This window comes from Mastigoproctus giganteus, chromosome 4 (genome assembly GCF_048544385.1).
Source record: "Mastigoproctus giganteus isolate SK-2022 chromosome 4, ASM4854438v1, whole genome shotgun sequence".
Taxonomy (NCBI): domain Eukaryota; kingdom Metazoa; phylum Arthropoda; class Arachnida; order Uropygi; family Thelyphonidae; genus Mastigoproctus; species Mastigoproctus giganteus.
In genome coordinates, this window is record NC_143578.1 from 171,978,486 (window position 1) to 172,001,948 (window position 23,463).

General features: G+C 35.4%; 1 protein-coding gene across 3 annotated transcripts in view; it reads right to left on the bottom strand.

Moving 5' to 3' along the window:
* The window catches only part of LOC150087202 (far upstream element-binding protein 1-like), a 241,664-nt gene that overhangs the window by 47,876 nt on the left and 170,325 nt on the right, over positions 1-23,463 (bottom strand). For 2 of the 3 annotated variants that reach the window (XM_090373028.1, XM_090373026.1), the window contains 2 exons: positions 12,730-12,885; positions 3,073-3,212 (listed from right to left, as the gene is read on the bottom strand). In XM_090373028.1, coding sequence (XP_090229154.1) covers positions 3,073-3,212; positions 12,730-12,885 — 296 coding nt within the window. The remainder of the gene's footprint in view (positions 1-3,072; positions 3,213-12,729; positions 12,886-23,463) is intronic. The other variant, XM_090373027.1, reaches the window with a different exon arrangement.

Genomic DNA, 23,463 nt, shown 5'->3' on the forward strand with positions numbered 1-23,463 from the left:
AAGGAATTAATTGTGGATGCTACTAAAAGTTTCATACCTATTAAGAAATATTGTTCAAGGTTTAGGCCTAAATGGTTATCAAATGAACTAATGAGACTCATGACAGAGAAGAAAAATGCATGGGTTATCAAGCGACTCAGAAGCCTATGGCAAATATAAGCTAGTCTGTAATCAGGTCACAAAGGAGGTTAAGGCAGGCGAAGGCAGATTACAAGAAATCTTTGGCAAAAGATGCTAAGAAAAACAGCAAGAATTTCTTTACTTATATAAAATCGAAAAGGAAGGGGATGAATCTGATTGGTCCACTTGATATTGATGGTTCGACGGTTGATGAATCCTGCTCAGATTGCAAACAAACTGAATGAGTATTTTGCATCTACATTCACACATGAGGAGTTAAGGTTTGAAAATGGCGGAAGGTTATCAAATTGTAGCAGAGTGCTTAATGATTTTGTAATAACTGAGAGCCAAGTGGAGGAGAAATTGTTTAAGTTAAACATAAGAAAGGCACCTGGGGGGGATGTGATCTATCCAGTTATATTAAAGGAGGCGGCAAAGCAACTAAGCAAACCCTTAACCATAATTATAAGAGCATCCTTGGACTCAGGGGAGGTTCCCACGGACTGGAGCCGTGCAAATGTATCCCCAATTCACAAAGGGGGATCGAAGGGTGACAAGTAATTACAGACCAGTTAGTTTAACTTCTGTTCCGGGTAAAATAATGGAGTCACTGGTTAAAGATGCATTGCAGGATCATCTAGACAAGACTGCAGCAATAATTCAGACACAGCATGGGTTTGTTAAGGGAAAGTCTTGTCTGACAAATTAAATAGGATATTATGATGTGGTTACAAAGGAACTGGATGCAAAAAATAATTCTGATATCATATATTTGGATTTCAGGAACGCTTTTGACACTGTTGAGCATGGAAGACTACTGTACAAATTGGAGCACAATGGTATTGAGGGTAAGTTGCTACAATGGATAAAAGGATGGTCGAGTGGGAGAAGACAGAGGGTGGTAATTGGTGCTGCTCTTCGGGGACTAATGTTATTAGTAGAGTCCCACAAGGTTTGGTCTTGGGTCCTCTGCTGTTTTGTATATTTATCAATGATATTGATGAAGGTATATCAGGCTTAGTGTCAAAGTTTGCAGATGACACAAAGGTTGGCAGGGTTGTTAATGACAGTAATGGCAATGTGCTAAGAAGTGGCAACTGAAGTTTAACCTTGACAAATGCAAAGTACTGCATATGGTTAGAAGTAACCCCCGGAGAAACTTACCAACTGTGTGGTACTACACTTTAGGTGGTAGAAAATGAAAAAGCCCTGGGAGTAATTGTGCAGTCAGATGTGAAGTTTTCTGAACAATGCAGACAGGCTGCCAGGGCAGGTCATGGGGGTTTTGTCAATGATATATAGGAATTTTGCTAGCAGGGAAAAGGTGACTGTCCCTCTGTATAAGGAAATGGTTAGGCCGTGCCTTGAGTACTGAGTACAGGTCTGGAGGCCTCATTTTAGGAAGGATGTAGATTTACTTGAGCATGTACAGAGAAGGGCAACAAGATTGGTGAGGGGAATGAAGGGATCCCCTTACCAAGAGAGGCTTAAGTTCTGCAAATTGCGGTGGCTAGAGACTAGGCACCCGTGCAGTGATCCGAATGAGCTGTATAAGGCCTTGAATGCTGAATTCTGATGGGATCCTTCCACTTGTTCAGATTACAAACCTAAGGGGGCATAAATTCAAATTAAGAAAAGACAGATGTGCGGAAATTTCCCTTTAGTCAGCAGGTGGTTAATTGCTGGAACAAATTTCCATCTGTCGTTGTGGAAGTTGATAGATTAAATAAATTTGAGGAGGAACTGGAAAGGCATTTGGAGGGAATGGTGTGTGTGTGTGTGTGTGTGTGTGTGTTTTTGGCTGATTGCTGCATAAGCTCATACACTTGCTTTCTTGCATCACATGCCACCACTACTACTACAACATTAATATGATCTGGTACATTTTTCTACTCTTCCATTTTATCCTACTTTTCTTTCTTTTCCATTATATCTTAGATAGATAGATGCTATTCTAGTATAAATTGGTAACAATTTATTGAATAATGCTCGTTCAGAAGCTGACAATAAAGATAGTTTAGAGAGAGATTTAAGTATTTTAAATTGTTTTAATCAGACTATAAGAAGGGTTCAAATACACTGGATCTGTATTTCAAGTGGCAACCTTACTTCAAGAATGCGAAATGAAATACAGAGCATCTCTCTCTCTCTCTCTCTCTCTCTCTCTCTCTCTCTCTCTCTCTCTCTCTCTCTCTCTCTCTCTGGGTGCAACTTATGTTGTTGTTGTTATTTGGTTTTTAGGAGCATTAGCAACTAAGGCCATATTGCTCCAGGATATGTGGTGGTCATTCCCCGACCTTTCCACATCCTCCGTATTTGGTGGTGATGGGCTCGAACCCCGGTCTAATCAGGAAGCGTGTGCTACGCGCTGCTTCTGCTCCTTCCCACCTGGCTACAGAGGCGCCAATAGAATCCATCTTGTTTAAAACTGGTGGCTAGAATGATATTCCTACCAAGGTGTTGAAGTACCTTGATAGGCAAGTAGGGTAGAGGTGTCATGTAGTTAATTAGTTTTGAACGGACTGAACTGAAATATTAAGATGAGGACACAGATACATATGGCAATATCATAAATTCACCAGCGTTTCGAAAGTCTTTTTTGGGGGTGGGGGACATTTAAGTGATTAAAAAGTCATGGTAGACAGCATAGAGAAATTTTGACAAAATTTAACAGCCCATAACAAGTCTGTATCCCTCCTGCCACCAAAGTCTTGGGACATAACTACTCCATTAAAAAAATGTGTAATTACAAAACAACAGCAGATGCAGCTGCTCACACAATTATTAAAGTTTATAGCACAGGCATTTATGAATGTTCTCACGTTGAATTTACACTGGTACTATAATTCTACACTATCATATTCATTATTAGAATGGTTACTTAAAAATAAAAATGTTTCTCAATATATCTTTAAAAAAACCTATATTCTAATTGGAAAAAATAAAACACACCTGTTGTACCTGAGCTTGTTGATTTGCTCTAGCCTGCTGTTCAATCATCTCTGCTTCTCGAAACATGCCCATGGAACGATAATATTCAATCCAGGCTGCACTATAATCTGGTTGACCACTTGCATTAACAGCTGGTGCAGCTGTAAAATGTGTGTGTATATATATATATATATAAAATGATGCAAACATTACACATTTACATAATTAGAGTAATTTCACAATCCATAATCTAATGGCAAAGAAAATAATGTATGTATAAAACAACCTCTGTAATGTGTGGATTTTTATTAAATTAATTTTCTTGGCCAAAGAAGGTCCCCCCCCCCCCCCAATAGTCATAGAAGTGAACTACTGGAGTATTTTCTAATTTATTTTTCAAGTTAGATAACTGCCTCTGTATTATATATCATTGGAAAAGTTTGTAAATATATTTTTCCACTATCTCATCTGTGAGATTTGCATAGCAAAAGACATCATTTGGAAGGTGGTGTGAAGGAATCAATGATATTAACAAGAATTAGGAAAATTTTTAATTAAAAGCTGTCTACGTGTATAATCACTCTTGTGACCAATTAATGCAATTCTTTCTATTGAAATAGCAATAAGCCTATTTATCAGAAGTTTGGCAATAATTATTTAAATGTAGCATGACAAGTAAATTAATTTTGTGCTGAGTACAGTTGTTCCTTTGTGTGTGGCAAAAGCTTTTTTTTTTTATTCTCTTAAAAAGAATGAGGTGAGATAAATGGCTAATACTGTTAGGGCTTATTTCTGATATAGCAAATTATAAATAAATGTATGTCACAAGAACTTATTTAAGAATAAGTTGTGACCTAAGTGATCTTTTGTGGTGGTGATATTGCAAAAACAGCTGTCACTGAAGAAATGTTAAGAAAACACCACAAAGCACTTGACCACATTATGTACCTATGTCCAAATTATAAATAAACATACTTCAAACCACACAGATTTGAGTGCTTTATTATCTTCAAATAACAATTTACCTATGCATCACACTGCTCTAGGAATATCTAGGAAAAAAATATAGTGGAGTGGGTACCTTTAGATAAGAAGTACTTCTAATTTGTTAAAAATATTCCTCGTATAGATAGTCATTACCATCACATTAATGCATCTGTTAAAACTAGAGAAACAGGAACAATCACCCCAGACCTTGTTTGCAATGCCTGGGATGATGAGAGAGAAATGCATGGTGACAAAGTGGTGATTTTTTTCCCCTTCTGAATTGCACTTAAGATTGTTTGTGAATAATCAAAATCAGTTTTTCAAAAAATAATTTACCAGTGAGGTGTGATATACCAGATTTCCAAACACCTCTGGAAGACAAGAGAAAAAGATCCACAGAGAAACACAAAAGTTTTCATTATGAATACATAGAGCAGCGGTTCCCAACCGGTAGTTCGTGAACCCCTGGGGGTTCGCACTGAAAAATCTCTAATGGCATCTGCTTAGATTTACATAGGTATATTTTTGTAAACCACAAAATATAACTAATAATAAACAATAAAGTAAGATAAAATTAAATAAAAGGTAAAGAACTGCCAAAGAAAGAAACCACATCTCCCATAATTTCTTATAATTAGTTAACTATCTTGCAGTATATCGTGTTAAATAAGTGTTTCCCATACTAAATTTTTTTTTCCATTCTCAGAGACCATTGTTATGTATAGGTACTTAGTTTTTGCCTTTAACTTAATAATAATTTTACATCATTACGCATTATCACTTATAAACAAGTAGTACTGGAAATATTGTATAATAAAAATGCAGAACTATTACACGATTTCAGAGAATATAGGCTTAGGGATACACAATAAAAATATAATGTTGAAAGTGGTTCCTGAGGCAAAAAAGGTTGGAAACTGCTGACAGAGTACACAACCAGAAGCTGTGTAATTTAATTACAGTAAATTTACTAGTTTATTACTCACTATACACTAGAAATTGAAGTTATCTCCTGTAAAGAGTGCATTAGAAAAGAAATATTTCAAAAAGCCTGCAAAAGTTGTTTGGAGTGTGCAAAGAAATTTATAACTAGCAACTTTTGAATAACTTCAATTGCTCGTGTTGCATGTTCTTAATCTTATCAACCAAATTATTCATTTTAGTTAAATATGTGAAAATCTTTGTTTAGTGTATGCAGAGATGAATGCATACACACACAGAGCTATACCATAATTAAGCAATCCCTAAGTAAGAAAGATTTAATAGAGACATTTTTCCACATGAAGTATTTTAAGTAGTTTATTGGCATGCAAAATACAATTGGTACATTACACACCAAACAATCCCAATAATTAAATAAAATCAGCCAGATTTCAATTTCAAAATTTGTGGAGCCCAGGATTCTTCAATTCTACAAAATTATGTACAAAGAGAAGTTAAACGTTGACAATACAGGATATGAACTCATTCTATAGTTACTTTGAGTTTAAATTATAGTTTAAAATTAAATATTGAATTAACTTTAATCATTAAGCATATCTACTATACTAGATAATATGAATAGAGGTGTATGCAAGATGTGTTAGCTTCAAAATTCTTTAACTGGACTTCAGAACATGATACATAACAGCACAATATTTTAATAAGAAACTAGCATTAAAAACATGAAACCGGCTTAAATAACTTTATGAAAATAAATAATGATTACTCCTAATGAAGAGTTACAAACAAAGTTAGAAATAAATCAAATCAGCACATGTACTTACTGCAGTTCTAAAACATGAGAAACTAGAGAAAACAAATGTATCACTGATAAACTCCACTTAGAGAAATGTCTGGAGTCCTTTAATTACTCTGGAGCCTGATAATACTGATCACTCCAATGGGAATGAGAGCAGGGAAAGTGCAGGAACAATGTCAATGAAATATTCCTAAATTGATGTTGAGATACTCTTAAACCCATGTAACTGGGTTTAATAGAATACTGTACCGTACCATACTGTATACAAAATCAAGATATAAAAGTATGACAACCTTCAACTACCCTGGGCATACGTCTACAGTTTCAGTGTTGGCAGGAATCTGCCTCCATTCCTCCTACATATGAGATGCCAAAGTTGGTTTGGAAGGCCACCTTGTCTGGAGCCTAATCCAGTGCTTCAATTCTTAAAGATATTCAATGGCACTGACATACAGACTCAGCCAGCTGGTCCAAATATGACACAAAATTGTCTATAAATTAGTCCTGTATGATGCAGGGTGTTGTCATGCTGACACGGGGCCAGGATGAGGTGTATGTCATGCATAACTGGCCAAAACATCCAAGAAGGTAATGGAATTCAAGCACTATCCAATGGATAAAATCATAAGACTCAAATGTCTGAGCACTATAGTATCACACAACCTCTGCCAAACTTTACAGTCAAGATGATATGCTCAAACAGGATTGTTCTTTTGGCATTCATTGGAACAAAGTAATCTGTAACAGGGTTTTTTTTTTTTTTTTTTTTTTTGCCACTATTCTAGAATCCAGAAACAGTGGAAAAGACCCTGCTCCAAATGATGTTCACATTGGTGACTATGTTATTAGGCTTATGTACAATTTTGTAGAGATGGTAAACACACTGATGGATATTCCTTTGGCCTGTTGGACCTGCCAAGTGATGGTCTGGATATGATCTTAATGAGAAAGAAGCTATCCTCTTCATGGTTCATCAAACACATTCTGTGAGTTTGTTAAACTATCCAAAGCTCCCCACAGAGGTAACACCTAGACTTCTACCTTTTAATAACACAATGAATTTTAAACAGGTTCAGACATGGCATCCAGCCACTATCCCCAATGTTGAAAGTCAGGAAGAGTTACTAGCAAGCACCTATATTGTCTTCTAACATGCTGCTGCACATAGACCCATTTGTATTGGTATGTCTGAGCCAATATGCACATGCAGAAGACCTCAGACACACTACTGGACAGGTTTTCAAATACTTTTGGTCCTACAGTGTGCACATTTTTTTTTTTTTTAAATGTTTTACATGTGGTATGTATATCAGATACACATTTCTCAAGCCATACAAATACAGAAATGACCTAATTTATAAAACAAATCTTTTTTGTTTTATAAAAGCAAAAAACCACAAAAGGTTATGACAGTGAGAAAGGGACGGGGCCTGCCAAAGAAGAGACACCAAATTATGAACTAATTTACATATGGCACAAATAGTTATTATAGTAAACTTGAGTTGCAAGGATGAAAAGGATCTTGATTCATTTGGTCCTTGAATGACTCAGCTGGCTGAATCAGAGACACTCTCCCATGTAGGACAGGCCAGGGTTTGCTCCATGGGAGCCTAAAATACTGATGGGACTGACATTGAGGGGCCAACTGAAAGCCACTGGACTCACCAAATTTCAGTGAAGTATGGTTGTTCCATAACACCCTTTGCTTGCACCTTCATGATAGTGGTGGGACTGGTAATAACACTAATAAAATCCATGTGAAATGCTTGAAATGTAACTAGTAGAGAGGAGATGATCACCCAGATATGAAGCAATGTAAAAGCCAGGTTGAAAAGAAATAATGATTACTTCTAATCATTGAGGAGTGGCATCACCAGCGCACAGAGGAATGCCACCCTTGTATCACCAATTAATACTAGGTGGAAGATAACTTCAATGCCATCACTTTATGTCTCGGAGACCTGAAGCAATGATACCCATGTCTCCAGAACACAGCCCCAGCAAACCCAATCTCTTCTATCATACACAGATGCAAACCTTTGCCTTTGCACAGGTCTGGAAATGAGCAATTGTAAGCAGGAAAAAACAAACAGATTTTTGGACAGAAAACAGAGGGTTTTTGCAAAAAACAGTTTGTCTTCCCCCCCATTATGTCTTCTAGTCATTGAGGAGTGGCATCACCAGTGCACAGAGGAATGCCACCCTTGTATCACCAATTAATACTAGGTGGAAGATAACTTCAATGCCACCACTTTATGTCTCGGAGACCTGAAGCAATGATACCCATGTCTCCAGAACACAGCCCCAGCAAACCCAATCTCTTCTATCATACACAGATGCAAACTTTTGCCTTTGCACAAGTTTGGAAATGAGCAATTGTAAGCAAGAAAAAACAGATTTTTGGACAGAAAACAGAGGGTTTTTGCAAAAAACAGTTTGTCTTCCCCCCCAATCAAACCCAATCTCTTCTATCATACATAGATGCAAACTTTTGCCCTTTGCACAAGTCTGGAAATGAGCAATTGTAAGCAGGAAAAAACAAACAGATTTTTGGACAAAAACAGAGGGTTTTTGCAAAAAACAGTTTGTCTCCCCCCCCCACACCACCACCACCACCACACGGGGAAAAAAATTTAAAAAAGGAAAAGAGTTTACTGTTAGCACTGTAAAATAATAATAATAGAAAACATTAATTGCCATTTGTGTATAGTTAGGATACATTAACATTTAGCTGACTTGAACCATTCAGAACCTTATCTCCTCATGGGTGCCTAGTTTCCACATGCTACAATTTGCAGAACTGATATCTTTCTTGGTAAGCATGCCTTCTTGTTTCCTCATTAATCTCATTGCTCTTCAACATATCCATTCCATATGATCCGCATCCTAAAATCATATTTCCAGACCTGTATGCAACACTCAAAGTTGGCTTTACCAATGTCTTATACAGCAGAATAAACATCAGTTGGAGAGAGGGGGAAAGCCCACCCCCCTCTATTAGCCTTGTTTTCGTCACCAAAATGTTTATTTGATAATAATAAAAAAAAAAAAAATAAAATAAATAAAAAACACTTAATTTGTCTCCCCCCACCCTTTTCTCACACTCATCCACTGGGGTCTCCTGTACGAGATTCCAAAAGCAATCTGCCAACATATTTGGACTCCATTTTCCCTGGTATCTTTTTTCCACTTGAGTGATATCTCGGTTTAAACTTTCACAGTGTTGATCGGAGACTGTGCCCAAGTTTTCAGGAAAGAACTCTAAATGGGAATGTAGGAAATGAAGCTTTAACAACATGCTGCATTCAACTCTCTGTACACTAAAATTAGCTCATCCACAATTTCACTGCAATTTTGTGATTTCTCATTGCCTAAACACTTTCGGCACACATTTTCAAATGCCTTCCAGGCTCTTAAATCTGTAGTATTTAATTTTTAGTAAATTTCTCATCTTGGAATAGCAGTTTCAATTGTGGCCACAAAAATTCTCTTTTAACTTGGTTTCATCAATTCGAGGAAACTTTTGCCTCAAACAGGAAAATCCTTGTCATTTTTCACCAATTTCACAAACTTTTTTTTTTTTTTTTTTAATCAAACCAAGCTTGATGTGCGGTGGAGACAAACAGATTTGACTTATCCACCAAAAGAAGACGTGCTACATTTTCTGGCCTTGTGTAGTTTCTGAATCGTCTGTCCGTTTTTTTTTACTCCGTAGTGGAAATCCTTCACTCGTCTATCTCACTCGCATAAATTGCAGCAGTACTTAGCACGTCCACATTTGCATCCCAGTCAGCAAAGCTACCACTTTTAGATTGGCACAGATATCCCATTTGTATTCTTGATAGCATATTTTGTGCAAAACGACCTCTAGGTTCTCGTATGTTTCCTTCATATGAACTACATGGGTTAACGGGATGGATAATTATTTCCATAAAAGAGTAAAACTGCTTTCAAACTGACCATTGATTAATCAATGAAAAGTCTCCACTGCTCGGGGATGTGCTCCAGATGTAACTCTTTCATTAATTCCTGGCGTTACAATAAACCAAAGCACAATCCATGGAATAATAGGTCGTATTGTTGGATTGCATCGTCCTATAAAAAGACACCCTTTTCAAGAAGATTCTGCTGATGCCATGACCCAATAATTGATTCTTGATTTTGGATGGGTCCAAATCTCTGACCAAATCATTCAATTCTGTCTGAGTGATTAGATGCGCTTTGCAGTATTGAGAGTTGAAAAGTCAGGATCTGTACTCAGTCTGGGTTCTGCATCTTCTGGAGACTCCTTTTCCAATCCTGAATTGGCGTCAAGTCTATAAGTTTCTGGTGGCTTTGGCACTGGCATTGTATCATTGTGAGGAACTGGCCTTAGAGCAACAGAGGGTATGTTGGAATACTCTACTTTATATTTGGATTTCCCAGACAAACCAAAAATATTGGTTGTGCAAAAGTAACAACTCACGTAAAATTTAGTGCAAATGCATCATTTTAGCATGCAGCAACCTACAAAAGTAGTTAAAAATCAGCATCATTTGTATCTCATATTGTGAATACCTTCACGAGTTGCCACTACTTCCAATAAGTAATGCTTCACAAATGAAGATGGCTGTTGTTACTTATTCTTGGCAGGTACCACTAAACAGAATCATTAACAAAGTCTTCTCCATTGATGAAGTGTTACTTATTTGAGGTAGTGCAATATCATGGCAACTCGTTTTGAATAGATTCACAATATGAGACATACTTAAATGTTGCCAATTTTTAACTAATTTAGTATGTTGCTGCATACTAAAATTATGCATTTGCACAATTATGTGTGTCAGTAAACTTTTCCGCAACACAAGGCTTTAGCCTTAAAATGCTCTCAGTCTGATACAGGAACAGCAAAAGGCATCGATTTATCACTACTTCTAAGCCAACCTTGTTAATGTCTTTGATCATGAGCAACAGAAAATCTTTTGAGCCTACACTTTATCTTGATCTCTGACCTTACATCCAAAATATTTTCACCAAGATTTCACTATATTTTTTGTCTTCCCATGACCCCCCCCCCCCGTGACTTAACTGTAGATTAGTTTGTACTTACAGTAGGTTTCTGTGTCTCCTGATAATTTATAATCATCCTATGCATTTGCTTCTCAAATACTAGTATCATCAGTGCATCTGATGATACTAGTATTGGAGTGTATAAAAAGCTTAGTAGATTCTGTGATTACTTCCCTGAATGCTTCCCATTTAGAATTTGAAGTCCCAATTAATGTTATCATTAGTTAGTCCTATTGAAAGGAATTTAAAAGTTGTTGATAACCATTGTAGTCACTTTTGTGAAAGCATTCCCTTCCCTTTATCCTTGATAAGTCATATCTTTAAGTAGCACCCACATCAACATACTAGTAAATTCATTAAAATGAGGGACTGAAAGGTGCCATATTTTAATATTTTCTGGATTTTAGAGGGAGATGCATCCTAGTGGTTGAGAACTTTTGGAGATGCATATTTCAATAAATAACTAAACTTATTTACACATCTGTAAGCATTTATCTGTCATCTGTTTTTGCAGGCTACAGAATTTAAACCGCAGTTAATACAATGGTCTTAATTCGTATGGCAGAAATTGGGTGTCTGAGATCCAAAAAAAAAAAAAAAAAAAAAAAAACGTATAGAAAATAAAAATGTAGGTGATGAATCCCAGTTTTCCTTTTCTTTCCCAGAGTAAACTAATTGTAAATGTAAAGCAAGTACAGTTTATGAAAGTAAATGTGAAAGTAGCAAGGTAATACTAGGAAAACCCCATCAATTACTTCAAGATGGTAATATTCACCAAAAAAACACTATGCTATGCATTTGGTGGAATAAGGACAAATCTTTCTCTCTAAATTTAGAACGATATTATTTCATTATTCTCAATTAATGTTATCAGTAGTCTTATTTCTAATAAAGGCACAAAATTATATTTAAATTACCCATATAAAATTACCTGTTTATGTCCTAATATTAATTTTGTGAAGTTGGAAGTTTGTTTGTTATTTGGTTTTTAGGAGCATTAGCAACTAAGGCCATATTGCTCTGGGAATATGCAGTGGTCATTCCCTGATCTTTCTGCATCTTCCATATTTGGTGGTGACTGGCTTGAACCCCGGTCTAATCAAGAAGCGTGTGTTACACACTGCTGCTCCTTCCCACCTGGCTACGGAGGCGCCCGAAGTTGGAAGATTAAGAGAGTATTATTATTTGAATTAAGTTTATTCCATTAATTACAGCCTTAGCAGAGTGATGTAAAAAGTGCACAGCCAAACACAGCATACAACACTCTGCCAGCCCCGGTTTTTGCCCTCCCTTTTTTTTTCTTTTTTTGTGTGTGCGTGCGCTCTAAAGTAGAAGCTGAGGTGGAAAATGGAGTGACAACATTCTTCAAACTGCATACATGCCCACACCCTAATAACTATTAACCTTTCTAATAATACCACACTTGAGCAACTACAAATTAATTTAGCTCTCAGGACAGCCTTTTATCACTTTTGCTGTGCTTTTCTAATGACCTTTTTGACTAGGCATAAAGTCAATTTAAATTGGGCAAAGACTTTTGGGCTTTCTTCTCACTTTGGCTGAATTGGTCAACCATGAGGCAAAGATTAATTGACAAAAAAAAATCCAGTTTTTCTTCTGTCAAATCAGAAGAAAATGGTTCTAAGGTCAGTTAGTTTTCCCTCCAAGTGGATCAAAAAGCTGATGCAAAAGTGAGCAATGCAGTTAACATGTGAATACGTATGTTCACGAACTGGAATGTTATAGATTTTGTTGATATAGTATTTAAACTCCATACAAATGTACTGCACACAATAATAAGTCACTGTTACAAAAATTAGTATTACTACTGAAGAACATATCCATGAAAGCATTTTTACTCAACTGATTTATGACCAAAAACAAAGTAAGCAGGAACATACCATTTTGGGGCTGTTGTGGCTGTGCCTGTTGTTGAGCAGGCTGCTGAGGCTGCTGCTGCTGTTGCTGTGTTGGCTGTTGTTGTGGTGCTTGCTGATTATAATACTGTGCATAAAATGCAGCCCATGCTGCTGCATTTGCATCTGCTGCAGCTTTAGCTATAAAAAAAAAAAAATGTATAAGTAAAAGAATTATTGCTCAATCTATTAAAATTACATTGCAGATTCATGAAACATCACTTGAAAGCAAACTATTGACAAACCTACTGAACATCAAATTTCAACATTCAGTGGGCATGCAACAATTGTATAAATAAATGAAAAGCTAAGTTAACTTAATTGCTGCAATGTTGATAAACCTTACAATCAGGCTAACAGAATAATCTAATTATAGATTATAATTTTTATTTAAATATAATTGTGGGGTGGGTGGGGGGGAAGCAGACCTGTCTACTTCAAATATAATCCCTTATCTGCCGGGTGGAATTATATCTTAAGTTCGGTGGTGCAGCAGCAAAGACCTCAGTTTTATACATAGTATGAAAAACTCAGTTTTCTATGAAATGCCCCGATTTCGTATAGTGAAGGCAAGTCACAGAACACTGCCCCAGTACTGTACCAATATCTCCAAATAAAAAGTAATCTGCCATGGAGCAGGATTCTTATTTGAAGTGAATTTATTTCGACATCCAGTCAACTTCTGGTGACTCGATTTTCCCAATATGAAGACTGGTCCATTTAATGACAAGCTTAATTTGCAGGCTACATAGGAAACAGGGGCTCTTGTCGAAACTGTATGATAATATCTATATTGCTATTAGAAAATTGTATATCATTAAGAAATTCTATGAAATGTATATAAGATATTTGTTTTGTTTCTATGTTCAAAAATAACTGATATTTCTCATTCCATTGAGTTCCTTAATACTAGTCACTGAAAATGTTTTCATTCAGAAACCTTTTTCATTAGTCAAAAACTCCTATACATAAAATGGAAGAATCAGTAGTTGATGTTGTTCTTAGTTGACAATTACAAGTTTTCAAACAAATAATACTTTAATTTTAAAATATTTTCAACTACTTCTTTTAATAATAGGTGCAATTTAGTATGTAAATTAAGATTGATCTTTCAGAACACTGAATTATTGGTAACATGGCATGTACTAATATGTACTTGTGATTTATAAAATTATATCTATGATGTCTGTCCAAAGTTTATTTGGGCTACTATGATACAATGACAACAAGCTAACAAATTCATTAAGAATATGCCTTATAGTAAGTGCAAAGATGAGCAGTGTAAGTAGTCTGGGGATCCTTCCCTAGCAACAGAAATGGGTGTGACTATGTCCGATTTGTGCTCTGGTCAGTATGACCTCATTTGAAGCTGAAATTCAACAGCTGTGGATCCTACTTCACCTGAAGAGCATACTGTGTGAGGATGAATAGTAATCACGATTGGTTTTTAATCAATAAAAGAATCTGAATGGGATTTATATTATTTAATATGCAGTAAGATACACAGTAAAAAACAGTAAACAGAAAGTACTATGTACTTTACTGTTTATTGTAAAGAAGCAGTACTCAAACCAGTGAAACTGGCACCCAAAAATCCAGTGAGGATTTCATCAAAGTTCAATACAAGCAACGGAGTGTATAGTGATCTGTTTCTCTCCCTTGTCATAAAAGAGAACCTTCGGTATATTCATCTTTTTATACATACCATTCTAGTTTGCATTACAATCTTCTGCAAAGTAAGTTTAATATCACATGTTAGATCCAAGAAACAAATACTGCTGGTGAATGATAAACTTTTTACAGAAAATAACAGCTATATAGTTTTGGAAGCAGGCAGACAGCAGCTACTATGTGGTGCCCATTTATTGCGAGCTACAGCTCTCACTTAGTGGTCAACACATTCTGCCAGTGATAAGATATTGTAAAATTAGCATAGTCAACGTCTACTGGAAGATCCTATGCCATAATGTTTATTCCGACCACTAAGAGTGAAGCACTAAGCACTGATCCCTGTGGAAACACCTTCACCTTCACCTTGCAATGATGCAATTGACACGTTCTATGTCAAAAAAAAAAAATAAAAAAAAAAAAAACCCTGTAAAAATCACTGATCTTGAGATCCTAAGGTCCTATATCATGGAGATCTTGTAGAATGCCATATCACTGGATAGTATCAAAGGCGTTCTCATTTTCCAGGCACGCCATAACAGGACATTCATTTCAGATCAAAGCATCCCATACATTATATAAGATGAGTCATGGGCCGATTGTTTTCTGGAAACCACATTGCTTCCTATTCATCACAATTCCTATTCAGCAGGCACCATACTAATCAGTTGTGTATCACATTTTCCAATGTCTTACCTAAGCAATTATTCAGGGATATTGGATAATAGTTATGCAGTACACCAATTTTTTACAGGTTTGGAGAAGACCAGAACTATTGAATAATGCCAAGAGCTTGAGTAGTTACTCTCCGAGAAAGTACTATTAAAGGATATTAATAATGAGTTCAAGGCTTTGTTATCCAGTTTTCAAGCATAATATCAGGGCAACTTATCAGGGCCTAATGCACCACATGCTGATCTCTACGGATTCCAGCAGTTCATAAATGGTAAAGGGCTGATTATATGGAAGGTGCTGATATCAAAGTTTAATTTATGCCACTCAGCTTTAGATTAGCAGGATAGTGCATGCAAATTTGGGAAAAGATTTTGCCAGAGCATTTGCTATTTCTATAGGAGAATAACAAGTCCTACCCAGTAAAACCAGAAATTTAACATTCTTTTTCCCTTTTATTGTATTTATTCCAAATTTTTTCTGCTATCTATGTTCTTTGAGATTTTTTTTTTTTTTTTTTTGCTTTTCGTCTTAAGTGCACTTTTTGCTTTGAGTTTTTTTGAAATTAGCAAGGTTTTCAGTAAGGCATTTTGGGAATAGTAAGTTCCATGATTATTTTTTTTAAGTACAAAATCATGCTTTGTTCCACTAATGGTTAGCCTGCTGATGTTGGGGGTATAACATTAGTGATGCTATTTGTCTTTTTTTCAATAAAAATTTGTTGAAGTAACCTGAGGAGGTTAAAGCTTGCTTCCTATAAACATTTGGTTTGTGTTTGTCCTCTTCTCTGTTTATCCCATACTTTCACCCTTCCGCTTCTCATGGTACTGAGGCAAGAAGGACAAGTGTATCTCTTGTGGTTTCTCCTGTGCACATGAAGCTAAAGCTTACATGTACACCCAAGATTTTCAGCATATTGGTGGCAGCTCCTGCTTGAGTTTCTTTTTAGCATGTCTCAAGGAGTAATTGTTACCATTTAAGTTGCTTTGAAAGTAGGCATGTTCCTCGCAAACTTATGGAAGCCATCTCAAGATTAATTGCCAAAGCTGCTGTAAAACAAATAAAATTTATCCTCTATCACCAAGTCTTGGCAGTCCTTCAATAAAATATTCTACCTTATTATAGACACATTGCCATACCTCTTGAAGATACCTGATGCCATCGGCAGGGTCCCCTTTTATGTTAGCAAAAACACCTGCCCTATAGCCACTCTGTGCAAAATGGATTTTGATGAAACTACTCAAATTTAGTAAACATTTCTAAAGGTGGTATCACGTGGCACTATTTCTTCATACAAATGCAGAAACAGTGGTTTTCACAGAAATATGGGAAAAAAAAAGTAACAAATTTAACAAAATTGTCTTACGTATGCAAACAATTTCACGTAAATTCCGTGTTAGATCACTGTGCTGCTACATTGTTGCCACAAATTATCAATTGGCCCTCGTATTTTCATATCTATTTACCTTGTATTTCACAAGTACATCAGCAGTGTTCTTCAGTGCCAAAAGTGGTTTTGCCAGTTTTAACAGGTTATTTTCTCTTGGAAGTAATTGATTTACTCAAGAAGTGGTATCAAAATTTCATAAGTATTATTCATTCTCAGTGATGATAAAAGGAAGTTCTTTAAGCTGAATTTCCAACTCACAATCAAGAAAGTTCATTAACTCAGAAAGTACGCATACATTTTTTTCAATTAATTTACCATACTAACTCATTCTTTCTGGTAACAATATTTTTTGACGGTATTCATATAATTTTGTATCAATCACATTTTTTAAATACACCTTGGTTAACCAAATAGTATAGTATAGTACCGGAGCAGATTTAGGAACCTCTCAAGAGAGCATTCAAATTTCAAAAGATTTTAAAACCTATTTATATTAAATTTCAGAAAACTTAACGAGTCAATGAAATTTTTGTCCAAGAAATCTGCAGCTGTTAGATCCTTGTGGAAGCTAACACGGCAAACTACACTCATAACTTCTTCTAAATTAAAGAAGCAGGAATATATATATATCAATATCTCTCATATATAGTTATTCACAGCAACCCTTTTCTGTCTTTGGGCACACTTTCTGAACTTTGACTCGTACTTTATTTTCAATCTTGATCGCTAAATTAACTGTAAATAATACTCATTAAATGCTCATTCAGAACAATTTTTTTGTTCCACTTAAATTAAATACAACTTGTTAGTACAATTTTTTGGTTAATTAACTTTAACAGAAATATCTATCCTGCAACCATCCATATTATAACTTAATTTTTAATTTTCTGAAATTTTGTTTTCTGGAAAATTTATTATAAGCAATAGAAGATGAGAAGAGAAGTGACAAAAACACAATGCAATCTGTGTATTTAAAAAAAGGATATAAAGTACGCCTCTTCTAGCATTTCATACACTTCAGCTAATACTTTCTTCAGATGGAAACAAAATTTGAGAGCAGCATACACTACCTTCATGTTACATCCACTGTTACATAGAAGCAACTGAATAGTAATAATGGTAAATGATGCAAGAAAGCAAGCTTATATAACAAAAAAAAAAAAAAAAAAAAAAAAACCCTACACAGTTCGCCCATCTGTACTCGCCAAGAATTTGTCTAGTTTTTCCTTAAATTTATTCAACCCATCCACTTCCATAACAACAGATGGAAGCCTGTTCCAACAGTCAACCACCTACTGACTGAATGCAAAGTTCCTCACATCTATCCTGCAACCATCCTTCCTTGACTTGAATTTATGCCACTTCATATGCATAATCTCAGCAAGTGGAAAATATTCAGTTTACTCAATCCATTCAAGGCTTTAAACACCTCAATCAGATCTCCTGGCAGGTGCCTAGTCTCAAAACACTGCAGTTTGCAGAACTGAAGCCTTCTAGCTAAGAGCACCCTTTTGTTCTCTTCACCAGTCTAGTTGCCATTCTCTTCACCCATTCCAGCAGATCTACAGCAGTCATGAACTTGACCGATCACTAAGAATGTGCACAAGTTAACTGTGCAATTAAAATGATGCAGTTTGGTTTGGTCTAAATTTCTGCAGCTTAGAAAGAAATTGCAAGAAGTACAGTTGTTAGTGAAAAATTATAATTTATTATTATTATTATTAAAACAGCAGTTTAATTTTAACCTTTAGCATGCTTGGTTTATTTTAAAAGGCAAAACTTAACTATTAAAATCACATCAGTATGAATTATAGTATTTCTTCATTTATCGGAAAAATATGGCCATTAAAATTCATACAATACTATGTTTTACTGTGAAACTTTTCCATACAATTTTGGTTTAGCCCCCCCCCCCCCCATTTCTTTGTTGTTCGAAGATTCAGCCATGAAGTATTTGGGTGTTTTTTTTTTATGACAAGAGACAATTAACGATTTATAAGATTAAACATATTATAAGTACTGTTGCACACTGCAAACAAAGAAAAAAATTTTAAAATCAAATTCAAACTACCTCTATAAAAAATAATAATAATAATAATAATAAAAAATCCAGAATAGACAAACAGAAATACACTCACTCATCAGGAAAGAACCACAGCAAACACTTGTAGGGTGGTTACTATTATTCCCCCAAAATTATAATTTTTGAAATTCCTCTTTTGTGTGTGTGGGGGGGGGGGGGGCACTTACCAACCATGTATTTAACAACCAAGACTTTCTTTCCTTTCTTCAGTCCTAGGATGGTAAGTACATGTGGCCCTATGTTATAAAAACCACAACTGTAGTTTAATAACATGAAGCCATATCATTTTACAGAAATTATGACTCTTGTCTTGTTGAACAATGCCACTGTGGTTACTAATGAGATGAAGTGCTTTTTTCCTTCAAATTCCAATACAGTATACACATACTGTGCAAGAGTCTGAAATTGCTAATAATCCAATGTTATATATACAGTGGAACTTCTCTATTACGAACAACTTCTATTTAATGAATTTTTTTGCAAAACATTGCACCTTGAAACGAAATTATATTAAAATTAACCCCATATAGTGAAGTGTTAGTCTCTCTATAACGAATTTTATAAAAAAAAAATTAGTAAAAGCATTTTTGAAGATTTTCAAGCATTTACTACTAAACAGCCACTCAAATATACAGCCCCCTTCCCTCCGAATTGTGCATTAGCATCTGGAATTAATCATCCTTTTAGTGAATACTTGTGGCCATTGATGCCCATAGGAGGGTCTGTTTAATTTTTGTTACAGTTATAAAACCAAATGGGTTTTCTTAAAAGTGGTCATAAACTTTACAATACACAGGGTAGATTTGTAAATTGATGTTGGCTCAGGGGAAAATGAAATTCGCTGCAGTAAGCCTTTGGCGTGCTGCGGGGGCAATACATAGAATGCTACCATAGTCGGTTTTTAGTAACAGCTACTGAGTGATATTCGCTTCTCACCTCAACCGTACCATGTGACCTTCCTGTCAATCATTATATAATATGTCCGTTCTCGTTTAACTGGTTTTCACAAATTTTTTTTTTTTTAATTTCGTTCTTTTAGAGCAATTTGTCATCAATCACATAGGCTATATGCTCTTGTATTTTTTTTGAAAAGTAACATACAGCATACATTAACCATAAATTCTTTTGTGTATATATGAAACCTTCAAAGTGACTGATAGGAAAGGTCACGTGATACTGTTGAATTGGCAAGTGAACGTCATTGAGTAGGCGGTACTAACAATTCACTATATGGCCAGTGTAGCGAAGTTTGCGGTGTGTGTGTGTGTGTGTGTGTGTGTGTGTGTGTGTGTGTGTCGGCAAGAGCTGCAATAGTGATTTTTACAGTTGTGGAAACAATGACTAAGAGAAAGTGTTTAAGTATTAATGATAAAGTAAACATTCTTCATGATACTGACCAGGGTTTTAAGAAAAAAGATGTTGCAGAGAAATATGGCATACCTGCAAGCAGTTTATCTACGATTTTAAAAAATCGAGAATCAATTTTAAATGCAATTGAAGGAGGAGCAGACAAGAAGCGAATTAAGTTGTATATATATATATATATATATATATATATATGAAGATGTTGATAAAGCTATTCTAAAATGGGTGCAAATGATACGTGAAAAGAATATACCAATATCGGGTCCAATAACTGAGCAACAAGCTCTGAAATCTGCACAGTCCCTTGGACATACAGAATTTAATGAGAGCATTAGGAAGCTAGATAAATTTAAGAAGCACCACACAATTGTGGAAAAAGGTTATTTATGGAGAAAGTGTTAATGTAAGCGAAGAAAATTGCAACAGTTGGAGGAACAATACCTTAAAGAAGATTTTGGAAGAATATGAATCTATGGATGTTTTTAATGCTGACAAAAATGGGTTGATTCTTTAAATGTTTACCGAATAGAACACTTGCTTTTAAGGATGATAAATGTTTTGGCGGAAAACAAAGCAAAGAAAGAATTACTGTGCTAGTTGGAGCAGCAAATATGACAGGAAGTGAAAAATTAAGAGACTTTTAGTCATCGGAAAATAATAAAACCCAAGATGTCTTAGAGGCACAAAATCTTTGGAAGTTGACTACACCTTTAATAAAAAAAAGCATGGATGACGTAAGTGATATCTTTGAAGACTGGATATTAAAACAGATAGTATTAGTAATGGCCGCATGGTGCAAGAAAGCCTATGGCTTATGCTGCACCAGCCAAAAAAAAAAAAAAAAAAAAAATCCAAACAAAACAATGATAAAAACAAAAAATAAATAAATAAATAACTAAATAATTGATAAATAAAAACAAATAATAAAATAAAATATAAATAAAAAGGAAATTAAACTTATCATCCTATGCGCTTCCCTTACCCGAAAGTACTATCCAGATGACCTTTGAATTTCCCCAAACTGTCCGCCTCTACCACCCATGAAGGCAACTTATTCCAGTAATTTATAACTCGCTGGCTAAAATAAAACTTCCTGCAGTCCAATCTAAACATTTCCCCCCCCGTAACTTGAATTTATGTCCCCTAGTTCTAGCATCATTTATAATCTTGAAAATTTTGTCCTCATTCATTTTACTGATGCCTTTCCGTGCCTTAAACACCTCAATCAAATCTCCTCTAAGGTGTCTAGTTTCCAAACCTATATTCGAAGTCTTTCTTCATAAGGACGCCCTTTTGCCAATCTCGCCAGGCGAGTTACCCTTCTTTTCACCCTTTCAAGAAGCTCGATGTCTTTCTTTAGGTGCGGTCTCCATACTTGAACACAGTATTCCAAGTGTGGTCTAACATAAGCCTTATATAATGGGATTATCACGTCCCTATCTCTACTTGCAAAAGTTCGATAGATCATCGAACTAGGAAACAGTAGGAAACAATAGGTCGAATCGGAAATCCAGGCTTGTGTAATTTTACCTGACCAAAAAGTGCAGGAATATTGTATGTTCTGGACTTCAATTCCTTCAACTGAACCATAGTAATGTAGTCGTTTTTACGATATGTGGTTAACGTTTTATTGTATTGATTTACCAAATTGGTAAACAGTGTCGGGTCCACTTCACAATAAGTGGAGCTATCAGATACAACTGAATCTAACTTATTAATATAATCATGTTTATCTAGTATTACCACTGTATCTCCTTTATCTGCCCTCTGTATAATAATGTCCTTATTTTCTCGAAGTTCTCGTAAAGCTGAACTGTCATGTGTATTCAATTTAGGAAGTCGTGTTTCTTTTATGTTATTCACTACTTGGTTAACTTGTTGAATAAATACATCTTTTTTTTTGTGGAACACTACGAAGTCCAAATTCAAAATCAATTACGCATTGTTTTTTTGGCAGCTTTCGAGGTGGTAAATTATAATTTAATCCTTTGGATAAAAGTGAAATCTGGTCCTGCGATAGTGTACACGAGGAAAGATTTGTAACCTGTTGATGTTAACCAACAAGTTAACCAACAGGAACTCGGCATTTTCAGCCTTAGCCACACATGTATATAACATTATAAAACCTTTTAGACAGGTTATACAATTTGGGATTAAGAATTACGATACATTATTTAATAATCTTAAAGACTGTAGACTCGGCGACAATGACAATTTATTCTCATTAGATGTTACATCATTATATACGAATGTAAACGTTGAATACACATTAGATATTATTTGGGATATGTTAAATAAAAACTCGACACCGATTAATTATACGAAGCTGCCTATAAAGGAGATTTTTCACTTAATTAAACTATTAGTTGAGGCTAACTACATCACCTTTCGAGACAAGGTGTACAAACAAATTTTTGGATTACCAATGGGTTTGAGCCTGAGTGGCTTAATGTCAGAGATCTATCTCTCAACGATTGAGCAGATACATTTGACACCTTTTCGTCCCCGTATCACATACTATGGGAGGTATTTAGACGATGTTCTAGTTATTACCGATAGTAGTACTATCCAAGATATTTTACATTCGTTTAACAATATTCATTCTAGACTCAAATTTACATTGGAAAGGGAAGATACGGATACTAAGTCATTAAACTTTCTAAATTTCACGCTTACCCGGGACTCGAACAAAATACAATTTAGCATCTATCGAAAACCCACAAACACCGGTATGCTTCTACATTATAATAGCTACCACCCGTTCACCTACAAAAGATCGATTATCTTTAATCAATTTCTAAATGCCTATAAATATTCAACGACGGATTCTGCTTTAGACTCAGAAATACAAATATTAACTAGCAGATTCTTGAACAGGGGTTATCCCATTAACACTATAAATCGAATTAGGGTACAAGCTAAGGATAGGATACAAAATACTGCACCAATCAACAATAGTAATATCAAAAAATACTTTATTTCTGTCCCATATGTTGAACAGTGGCACAAACAGCTTAACAGATTCTTTAAAGATACCGAATTTAAAATTATAGCTAGGCCTATACGGAAGTTACACACTATACTGAACAATCGCTCGGTTCTTTCGGCGTTCGCAACACAAATTAATGATCTAGTATACAACATTTCTTGCGGTGATTGCGACTCGTCTTATCAGGGTTCGACGCGGTTTTCTCTTAATATTCGTGTAAATCAACACGAAGCCTCTGTTCGTGCTTCTCGTTCAGCAGCGTCAGAATTAGCCTTTCATGCCATTAACGAAAAACATACTTTTTTATTTAACGAGGCCAAAATACTTAACGTTCAACGTAATTATACGCGACTATTAATTGCAGAAACCGTTGAAATTAAATTACACGAGAATTCTGTTAATGTTCGGCGGCCATATTTGATCTCCGATGCGTGGACCTTTACGCGCATGCGCAAAGACACATAATCACTATTTAAGTTGCAGGTTTAGCCTGATTCGATAATTTTCATTCCTGTGATCACGACAGTCGGTCGAAAAGCATTGTCAGCTTCA